This window comes from Nannospalax galili, unplaced genomic scaffold, assembly GCF_000622305.1.
Source record: "Nannospalax galili isolate Female #2095 unplaced genomic scaffold, S.galili_v1.0 scaffold211, whole genome shotgun sequence".
Taxonomy (NCBI): Eukaryota; Metazoa; Chordata; class Mammalia; order Rodentia; family Spalacidae; genus Nannospalax; species Nannospalax galili.
Window position 1 is genome coordinate 3,713,049 of NW_008329624.1, and position 11,312 is coordinate 3,724,360.

General features: G+C 47.4%; 1 protein-coding gene across 1 annotated transcript in view; it reads right to left on the minus strand.

Moving 5' to 3' along the window:
- Nucleotides 1–10,803, minus strand: part of Ezr (ezrin) — a 44,781-nt gene extending 33,978 nt beyond the window's left edge. The window contains exons 1-2 of the mRNA XM_008839614.3: nt 10,754–10,803; nt 10,236–10,312 (exon numbers count right to left, since the gene is read on the minus strand). Coding sequence (XP_008837836.1) covers nt 10,236–10,247 — 12 coding nt within the window. The 5' untranslated portion in view covers nt 10,248–10,312; nt 10,754–10,803. The remainder of the gene's footprint in view (nt 1–10,235; nt 10,313–10,753) is intronic.
- Nucleotides 10,804–11,312: the final 509 nt, after the last annotated feature.

Genomic DNA, 11,312 nt, shown 5'->3' on the forward strand with positions numbered 1-11,312 from the left:
GAATAAGCAGACCCCAGAAAAACTTCTATTTTTTAAAAACGCTTATGTTTTTTGAAGCTAAATTAAAACCAAACTCTACCATTTGTACTTTGTCCAATCAAATACCTATTAAAACCACAATGGGATTACATACTTGGTGGGGGGGGGGGCAAGATCACCAGGTGAGTATCCCAGTGCTTATAACCATTCACATCCCCCACCCCAACTCCTGGTCTACCATGCTTCCTTCCCCCACTACTCCACTGACCCTCACCCTCGCCCCCACCCCCAGGTCACAGACTGTACACAGACCTCTTAAAATAGCCACATGCAATTCCCACTAGGTAGATACCTTGGGAATAGAGATTAGTGGATAGCTGGGAACCCTATGTTTCCTTAAAAATATGTGTGCTGCGGGGAGGGAGATGGTTCAGGTGGGATCAGAGCAGCATTTGATCATCACGCACAGCACGCAGTTCTACCATACCACTGTGACTCGACTTCAGGGACTCATGGAGAACCCTTCACCACACCCATTAGCAAGGACAAAAAAAGAACTGGGAAGGGATGGGCTCCCCAGATCAGGGGCTTCACCTTGCCTGGTCCTCCCACTAGAAGACCAATACACTTTGTGGGGATACAAAGTGAAGAATCTCCCCTTTTCTGTACCTACAATACACTTTGTGTGTGTTCACGTGTGGGCCATGGTGCATGTATGGAGGCTAGTTGGTTCCCGCCTTTTCTCATGCGCAACCTGGGTATGGAACTCGGGTGCTCAGGTTTAGTAGCAAGCGCCTTCACCCTCTGAGCCACCTCACCCCCCACCACCGTATTCTTACAGCTAACTGAAACATTCACAATAGAGAAGGAAAACAATGTGCCTGGTGTGTGCTTCCTTCCAGCTCAGACTCTCCTAACTCTAGCATTCCTCCATCCATTTTTCTACAGCTAAAAAAAGAGGAGAAACATTGCTTTACGTATTTAAGGATTTCAAACACCGTTTTACCTGAACTCCAGCACGCAGCACCACATACCTTTTTTATAGTTGTCTGTTTAAATCCTAATAATGCAATTTGTGGCCTGGTGTTCTCAATTCTTCCGCCGTCCTGTCCAGCCAGGTTCTTAATGAGATGCTATGTTCTCACCACCCTACCTCCCTGTCTTAAGACCCACTTAAGAGGCACACCCCAACAACCCAACAGAGATGCATTATGTAAGCAAACACCCTACCTTATGTAACCCCAGCTAGGTAGCACCTTAATGACACCTCTAACAGGCACAGTCACAATTCCATAAAGACCCAGTCCAACATTTACATTCTAAACTCTGACCAAGTCATTTGTGGATCGATTTTCTCTTTAAGGACATAAAGAGCAAGGCTAGATCCCCTGCGAAGACACAATGTAAAAGAAATCCACAGATGCCACAACGAAGGCACAGGCAAACATTTCCCAATCAATTCCCCACAGCATCGGAGAAACGGTGGATGTGTCTAAGGGGACCCAGCAGATGTTGGGGGTACACCCACCACCAAATCTATGTGAAAACAAAGTTTTGGAGAAATATCATCATCCAAGACAATGTTTTGTACTGTCTCATTACTCAAGACCAAAGTAATTTACTAGAAACAAAGAGCAAAAAAAAAAAGCCCACGCCACCACATCCTGCCGATTCAAGTCACTTTGCCCCATGAATTTAATGCTTCACCCAACAAAAGGCTAGTAAATGAATAAAATGAAATCTTGCTCCTCGGCAAAGCCTTGTGCGTATGTGCAATAGCCATCCATCTGCCCCTAGGTGCCTCTCTGTCCATGGGTCTCCTCCTCACTATCACCTACACTTCCTGAAGGCAGGAGGAAGACACAGCTTCCGTGGGCTCCAGACAGAAAGGCTGCTTCAAACTTGTGGCCTTTGGCCTCTGACAGAGGGTGGGGCACATGCAGAGGAGGCTACAATGCACATCAGATGGAAACTGGTCAGACATCATGCAGTGACTATGTGGAGGTGGTGGTGATGCAATCTGTTGGAAGGCCCTTTTTTGTTCAGGGGTATATAGCCCCAGGACCTAAAACCCCAGCACAGCAGGCACTGTATGTCAGAAGGCTGAGCAGTTACTGCTGGGAGGGAAAGAGCAAAACGCAAGCAGAATCTATTTGCTGCACAATTTCATTGGACCGTCTAAGAAGGAAAAGAACAGCCATCAGGGATGTAGATGTTTCTCTCTCTCTCTCTCTCTCTCTCTCTCTCTCTCTCTCTCTCTCTCTCTCTCTCTCTCTCTCGCCCTACCCCATCTCCTTGGCCCTCACAGGTAGGCAGGTAAGCTCTTTTTTAAAGGTGCAGAGGGAACTGAATCACCCACTACAAGGCAAGCATGTGCCTATTCTGCCAACCCCTACTTATCTGCCAAAAAAGCACGAATTTAAGGTTTCAGAAACAGATAATGTTTTTGTTTTTTAAACAACCCTCTGGCTTTGCAGCTAGAAAAGGCACAATCAACTAGAAACAAAAATTAAGAAAGGCAGAGCAAAGTTTATGAAGTGGGCAAGGGGGTGGATGTCACTGCAGCTAGGTTTAACTTAGTTTTCAATGCTTAAAAAAAGTAACCCTGGGGCTAGAGAGATGGATCAGTGGTTAAGAGCACTGACTGCTCTTGCAGGGGACCTGGGTTCGATTCCCAGCACCCACATGGCGGCTAACAACCATCCTTGACTCCAGTTCCAGGGGAATCCAAAAGCCTCTTCTGACCTCTGTGGCACTGCACAACATGGGTGCACTCACTCACGTGCAGCAATACACTCATAAAGTAAAAAAAAATTCTTTTTAAAAAGCAACCCATTCATATACATATTTTTTGTCCAACATAATTGACAGGTACAAGCTACATTTACCATGTGCCAGAAATCTGTCATTAGAGGATGGCTTAAGGTGACACAAGATATTGCCACTTTCTCTATGAAACAATGAGCAGTCACTAACGCCAGCCTTGTTTAAAATATTACCTCAGCCCCAACTGCGTCTGCTCCCAATAGGAGGCCATGTTCGGGCCCAGGATGCACTTAGAACCTACCAACAAAACAGAGTCTTTGTTCTCTAAGACTAGAACCAAAGGGGTGACGCTCCTTCCAAATATTGGCCTGGCCATAAAATATACACAAGGTTGTAACAAAAGCTTAACCATGGTTACCTTTATCCTGGAAGCAATGGATTGGCCGTTTTTTTCTGTAACAGGCTAAAGGGTAAATAGCTCAGACTTTAAGGGCCTTATTTGAGGTCTGCTCATATTGTTATTTTAAAACAGGGCTTCAAAAGTGGAAAAACCATTCTTAGCCTAGGAGATTTAGTAAAACAGGCCACCAACATGTTGGCCTGGGCATGATGGTTTACCTGCCTCTTCATTAAGTGGAAAGGGTGACCTCCCATCTGATGGAACAACGGTTCACACAGCTATGTTAAATGGCCTTAATAACTGTTTGTGAAAAATGACTTCAAGTTCACAATAAGGGAGGCAAAAATCTGATACACCTGTACTGACCTGTCTAGTCCCTCCCTCCAGCGACACTCACCCTTCACTTACCTCCATCAGCAAAAGTTGGGTCAAAATTGGAAATTTGTTGTTTTGTAATTAAAGTTTGTTGCCTCAAATATGTTAGAATGAAAGGGTAATATGTTGGGGCTGGAGAGATGGCTCAATGGTTAAGAGCACTGGCTGTTCTTGCAGGGGACCCAGGTTCAGTTCCCAGCACCCACGTGGTGGCTAACAACCGTTCATAACTCTAGTTCTGGGGGATCCAATGCCCTCTTCTGACCTCCACAGTCACTGCATGTGTCAGGTGCACGCACATGCAGCCAATACACTCATACACATAAAATAAGTATTTTTTTAAAAAGGGTAATGTGTTAATGAAAGTTGCTTTTCCTTTGAAACAGCATTACCATTTATTTGCAGATTTAAAAGGGGGGGGGGTGTGCTTTCTGAATAGAAGAAAATGGAAACGGCTTCTGTGGCCAGAAATATCTCAGCCACCAACCTTGATCCTGTACCTCCCCTAAGAATTCTCAAAAGGGAATGCTAACAGTTAGAACCTGCAGAAGATGTGGGGGACAGAGGGCTCTTTTTGCTAAACATTTCATGTGGCCTTTCCTTATGAAGGTCATGGACAAACGACCTAGAACTCAAGGTTTCTGCTAACAGTTTACACTGAAAAATGCATACTAGAGTAATAAAACTTACTATGTTAAACTGTATAGAGTTCACAAATGCAAGGACTGCCTCAGTTTATCTTAGGTAACATGCTCTGTACTTAAACATTTTCATTCCCATTTTATGGATGACAAACTGAGGTTTGCAGATGCTAAACTGCTTGTCCAATTGCAAGAAACAGTACATGATTTTAAAAAATGGTTCTCTACATTTTTATCTGGAAAAATAATGTGCATTAACTATGTATTAAACATTTTAGTTGCTGGGTGTGGTGGCCAATGCCTTTAATCCCAGCATTCAGGAGGCAGAGGCAGGTGGATCTCTGTGAGTTCAAGGCCAGCCTGGTCTACATATTAAGTTCTTGGCCAGCTTGGGGCTACAGGGAGACCCTGTCTCAAAAAGACTAAAACCAAACATTTTAGTCAAAAGTATCTAAGTCATGTTGTAACAGAATGGTTTTGCTTGGTTCTTTAATTAAAAAAATTTTTTTTAGGTAGGGATGGGGGGTAGACCTGTGGAGTGCAGTGAACATGATCAAAGTACACTGTATGAAGCTCTCAAAGAACTAATCCATTTTAAAAAATATTTATTAGTTTTATTTTATGTATATGCATGTATTGCCTGCGGGTAGGTAAGTGCGCCCGTGTTGTGCAATGCCCTCGGAGGTCAGAAGAGACTGTCGGATCCCCTGGAACTGGAGTTACAGACAGCTGTTAGCTGCCATGTGGGTGCTGGGATTTGAATCCAGGGCTTCTTAGTGAGTGTTTGGCCTGCATATATGTAAGTGCATTCACTGTGTGTGCAGTGCCTGCAGGGGCCAGAAGATGGTCGTGAGTCACTATGTGGGTGCTGGGACTCAAACCCAGCAAAAGCAGCAAGTGGTCCTAAGCGCTGAGCTTTTTCTTCAGCCTACTGTTGGTTCTTTAAAAGAACTCTTGAACTGGGGATATAAGCTCAGTTGGTAGAGTACTTGTGCAAAGGCCTGGGTTCAATCACCAGCACAGCAGAAACTGGGCTTGGTGCTGCACAGCTGTAATCCCAGCCCTTGGGAGGTAGAGGCAGGAGGATCAGGAATTCAAGATTATCCTTGGCTACATAGGGAGTTCTAGGCTAGCCTGGGCTATACAAGAACGAGCCACAGACATCTGAAACACTATCTTTACTCCTGAGGTCAAAAGGTATGAACGGTAAACATGTTAGGAGGGAAAGGATACGGCCTGCTGGTTTCCTCAATAAGCATTTCATATTTAATTAGGGATAGCTCAAATTAAAAACTAGTTAGAGTACACGAGAAATGCCCAGTTAGCGACTACTGAAATGAAAGGTCTAACCCAGTATGCATTCCTGATTTTGAAAGCAGATTGCGAATTTAATTGTTTCATCCTGGAAGGTGGAATCACCCAACTACTGAAAGAGAGCAAGCACACAGAGCCCTGGTAGGACCACTGAACGGTCAAAGGGTCACAAAGTTTCAGTCTTGCTAAAGAACAAAATGAAGAAAAGAATTACAACTCACTAGGTGGTGCTGTTTTCCTTTCCCTACCTATAAACATTAATAAAGTTTTTCCAAATTCTGTCAAGAAATTACAGTGCTTTCATTTGGTGCAGTAACTAACAAAGGAGTCCAATGTGGAGGGAATAAGAGGAAAGAGCAACGGTTTCACAAAAGGAAGTCTAGGTGCTTTTCTCCCCTTTAAAAACAAAAGCCGTAATTTGAGTCACCACAAGCCACTGCCAAATTAAGCTCTGCTCCTAGACCCCGTGCATGAGAAGCCAAGTTACAAAAGACATCTTGTGTCACAACTAGCTAGCTTTGTCTTTCTGGAGCTGGAGTCCCATACTACCACCCCCCTTTTCCCACCTCAGTCATACATAACCAGACACCAATAATGGCACCAGGGTTGAAGCCGGCAGGCTTTAAGAAGGCAATAAAAAAAATTTTCAACTTTATTAACATGTACAAAAGCAGGCTCCCTATTGTCCCCCATTGATGGTTCTTTACCAGCACCCTTACCTCAGTGGTGGCCCCAGCATCCATTTAGCTGTGCAATTTCAAAACCAGAAGGCACCTGACCCAGCCCTTGGCCCTGTGCATCCAATCCACTTCCAAAGGCTTTCACGTCTACCTCCCCTGGTCCAGGCTGTCGCCTCTCCTATAAGGTAGCTCTTTTTATAGGGGCCACCCTTGCTTTCTCAGGTTCCTATAAATTCTCATAGTCCAAAGTGCAGTCAACTTTCCAAAAGGCAAATCGAGTCACATCACTTCCTTCTAGAAGATCAAAACCTGAGTTAAGATTGAAATGCTGGGGTATAGACAGCAAGACACAGCAACGTGATTTCCTCTACAGTCATGCCAAACTGCAAGTGGACCCCTAATTCCTCCTAATTCCTCCTGCTTTGGGGCCAGGATGCTTGGAGTTGCCCCCACCCCTATTTAACACCCATTGGTTCCTCACTGCTCAATGTTCCTTCTCACAGGGCTGCAACTCTGCATTTACTGAGATTACTGTCTGTCACCAAACCAGACTGTAAATCCAGATGACAGGGGTTACTGCTGTGTCTGCCATTTGGCGCCTCAACACCTCTCACAGGAACTCAGCAAATGTCTGCTGCACTACTGGACAAGCTATAAATATTCATCATGCCTTACAGAGTGATGACGGCAGATTGGTAACACTAGCCAACATTTCTCACCACCACGTGCCAAAAATCTTAGCTACCAAATTCACCAGCTGCCCTCGGTGAAAGGCGTGGGGTGGGGTGGGGGGATGGGAGGGGATGACCATGTGTCCTCCTCAATGAAGGGGTGTGTGTGTGTGTGTGTTTAAAACATATCAGTGTATTCAGTAAATTCTGTCACTGTTAAAATACCAAGTGGAAAGACATAAGGTTGTCTCAGAAATTATCTTGGCTCAGTGGTAGAGCACTGGCCTAGTGTGTGTGAAGCCCTGGGTTCAATCCTCGCAGTGCAAAACAAAGATTGAGCCCAGGGTAGAACTTCAAACACACATTCAAGCTCAAATAGAGGGTAAACCTCCTTTTACAGTAGAAACTCCACACCACCACTTTGACATGAACCTAGTAAAGGCAGCTGGGGCCACAGAGAGGCAGTTCCCCAAAACTCTCAAGATAGATCTGAGATGGTAGGGTTTGAAAGGCACCCTTCACTGCTAGGCTTGCCTTCAGGGGAGCTCCTCTCCAGCACCCCAAGCCTCCCTGCCTCCTTCCCAACAAACCAAGAAAGGTTGGCAAGAATGCAGGAGGAAGGAGGGGAGAGAGAGGAGTTCCCAGGCCACCCTGCCTGAATGGTTGCACAAGAATTGCTTCCTGAACTGGCTGGCTCCAGCATGCCAACCCCACCCCTGTCCCCAGAGGAAGCCACACAGTGCCCCATCCAGAGACCAGCTGAGCAGAGGCCAAGGTGCGCTGGAGCACCACACTGCTTTCCTTGAAAGTCCATCGTCCCAGGGGTAGAGCCCCCAGCAGCCATGGGAAACTGGGAGACCAGACAATAGGCCACAGCTGTCCCTCCCCAAAGCCTTCCAGCAGAATTCTGCTGAGATTTATGGCAGCTTCTCCAATGGATCACCAGTTTCCCCTCCTCACCCAATGGTTGGCTTAACTATCACACTTAACTGGGGCTCTTTCCCTCTTTGAAACCTTGGTGCAGCAAGTTCAGCTCTATTTTAGTAAAAATGCTTGGGTCTTAGGTAGAGTACCGGACTGCAAGCCTCCACAAAACAAGAATCATGTCAACCTCTGTGCAGGGTACCCTACTTGCTGAATAAATAAACACTAACCTTTAAAAACAGTCTGAATACTGTTTTATTGGTACTGTTTTATGAAAAGTCATCTAAGGTTTGTGAATTAACCACCCGGTGGAAGTCCAAAACCAACACTTGAGGTGTATCTACTGCTGTGATTGCCCCTTAATCCAGTAAAAACATCCAGTCCCACTCAAGCCTTCCACAGAAATACTCATTTGGGGCTTAAATAGGATCAATAACCCTTTGTTTAAAGGACATACCTACAGAGCTTGCAGGTGGATGCTTCATTAAACATTTACTGAAGCAGGAGGTAAACAAACCAAGCTCCCCCATCCCACCAACTAAACAAAACTAACAAACTCATTTTCCCTAACAGCCTTAGGGGAGGTTAGCATGCATGTAGTGATTACCCTCTAACATGATTCACAGTCTATTTCTAACATCCGCCCCTTCCCCAAATGGGGTAGGTAGGGATTTCCTACAACAGGCAGGCAGACAGGCACCTAGAACCTAAGGAGACCTCTCAACAATGTCGGGCCATTGTTACCTGTGGCTATTACAGAAAACATAGCCTTCAGAAAAGTTACTTTGTTCTTGAAGCTGGGACACACACAATGGCTACTCTCCTTCAATAGTTGAATAACTATATCAGAAACAACTTTTAAGTTTTTAACTACAAAAGACCTTTAAAACTAGATGAAATTCAAACATACTGACCATTAAGGAGGAAAAAAAGAGAACTTTAAAAAGGAAGTGATTTTGACACAGTGCAATGTGGATGAACTTGGAAGACATTATTTGTGCAAAGATCCCACCCACATGAGGTCCCTAGAATGCTCAATTCACAGAGGTTAGAAAGTATGGGGTAGCCGGGGCCTGGGAAAATGGAGGCTTGTGTTGTAAGGGTACTATGGGTCATTTAGAATGGTACAAGCAAAACCTCACACACATCAAAATTTTAAAATTAGAATGGTGAGGTTCGAGAGACATCTATAGAGTGCTGCTAAACTGCAAACTTAAAATGTCTACAAAGGTAAATTATATGTGATACATATTTTACAATAAAAAAGAAAAAGAAATCATAGTGTCTGAAGAAAGAAAGCAACTGGGACCAGGTTCACTGACTTTTTCTGGGCAAACAGCTGACACTTGCATCTTTTAATGAAATCAAGAAAACTAACCAGGCACTAATGTCTTGACATCCCCAGCATTCTGCATCGGCCTGCATAAGCCATCCTGGTCTAGTTCTATATCACGGGCATTGTAGAGCTTAGATGAGTCACCTTTGAGTTTGAAATAAAGGAATTATGTAGGATCCAAATACTGTCTCATGAATAACTTGGACAAAAAACTACATTGGTGTCTAAATCTATTACCACGTTAAGAACAATTTCTTTATCCTAACAGAAAAGTAAGATTTTTAATAAACTCCTTTCAGCGACTATAAAATTTAAAAGTAGAAAAAACACCAACACTGATCACAGAACCAATAGAAAAAAAAACTATATATCTTTACTTGTAATTTTTAAAGAACCTTCAGATTTGATTCAAAACTCAATTTAAAAACTGTAAAACTCTCCCCCGAACTAGTTACTAGTAACCAGCGTTAAGGTGGGTGGGCTATAAACCAACCACTTTCTAAGACGCGCCCTAGGACCTGCCTTTCTGTCCCTGTCCCCCTTCCCCGCTTGGGTCCCACCAGCGATCTCGGCACAATCAGATTCAGGGACAGCAAGCAAGCACGCAGCATGTTAATTAGCTGAAGTTCAAGACCAGAGCCCAGTGAACCTCCTTATCAAGCCTCGGGGACGCCTCATCTGCAATTCAAGTCCAGGGCTAACCCTCTGAGATAGGAATCCTGCTGCAAACAGCAGATTCCCCAGTTGGCAGGGCCGCGCCTCCCCGGCCTTCAGGAAAGGGGCAGAGGCGAGGCTGCCCTCGGCGGAAAGCCTCTCCTCTCCCAAATGCCCTTCAAATCGCCCAGGAAGGCGTGGGTTAAGTGGTTTCGGTCTCTAGATGGAACCGGGAGAGCAGGTGTAGGTCGTCGGAAGCCACCCAGGCTCCGTGCGATTTGCACTTGTTAGGAAACTTCAAAGTAACATTAGCAGGCGCTTCGAATGCCGGAGGAAGAACCAGGGAAGAAAGGCTGGCGACCGAAAAGCACTAAGGGTCCCACCAAGGGTCGGCCGATAACCAGGTAGTCCGCACCCTCCACTAGGAAAAGAACTGGCCACCGCTCGCACGAGCTGGCTCCCCCGGACACCCGCTCCGGAACCGGGACAGCTTACCGGCTTGGGCATCTTGGCTGGCTGGTGGCTGCGTGGACCCTGGGAAGCTCGGCTGCGCGGTGGAGACGCGTCGGGACCTGCAGACAGAGGGAAGCCCTGAGCGCGCCCCGCAGACCCGGGCTTAAGAACCGGTCGGGCGGCGCCGGGTGAGTCACCGCCCAGTCAGGCCCCGGGCGGGGCGCGCGGGGCCGAGCGCGGGGACGCGCGGAGCCGGAGGCGCGGGAAGCGGGGGCCCGGCGCTCTCCAAGTTTCACTTAGTGTAGCAACGGTTGCCCCGGAGCCGAAAACCTCAACTTTCTTTCAAAAAGTGGGAGCGGCCGGGAGAGGGCGCGTTCACGCAGCGCGCGCTCCGGGAAGGGGACGCGGGGACGGAGAGTCGCGCGGCAGCTCGGTGCGCCCCGGGCTCGTCCGCCCTTCCCGGCGCCCTGAGACCCTGCACAGGCGGTCCCTCCACCCGGTGGCACCGGCCGTGGGGTCCCGGGCCCCTGTCCCCGCCGGGCAGCGCGCGCCCCGCTCACCCGTGTGCCGTGCGCTGCTCCCGTGGCCCGCGCTTCCACCGCCCGCGCTCCCGAAACCCCCAGGGGCGGGGTCCCGGGGCCGCGCCCCTTCCCGCCCGCGCGACCTGCGAGGTGCACCCCGCCATGATGGCCGCGGACCCGCGCTGGGACCCCCGACTCGGACCCGGACCGAAGCGTCTCACGCGCGCCCTCGCTCGGGGACTCTGTGGAATCCCGTGCCACTCGTGAACGCTCATGGAGGGTGCGAGTGCTCCACGTTGCACGGAGGGAAATCGAGGAAATGCAACTCAGTCTGGCGGGGCGAGCGGCCACAGTTGATGGGAGAGGCTGCCGGGTCACCCTTGGCCGGGGACCTGCGTTCCGAGTACTCGGCCTGGCGGGTACCTGGCCCCCGGGTCTCTGCGCACGTGCCCCTTGCAGCCTCCAATGCAGACACAAGCCTAGAACAAGACTCCACTGCCTTATGCCGTGGTTAAAGGACTTATTTGTGGCTTTATTTGACTTGACTAGCAAAAAAGTTTCACGAGGAGTCGTCTCTGAAGTTCTAGGAATTAATTTT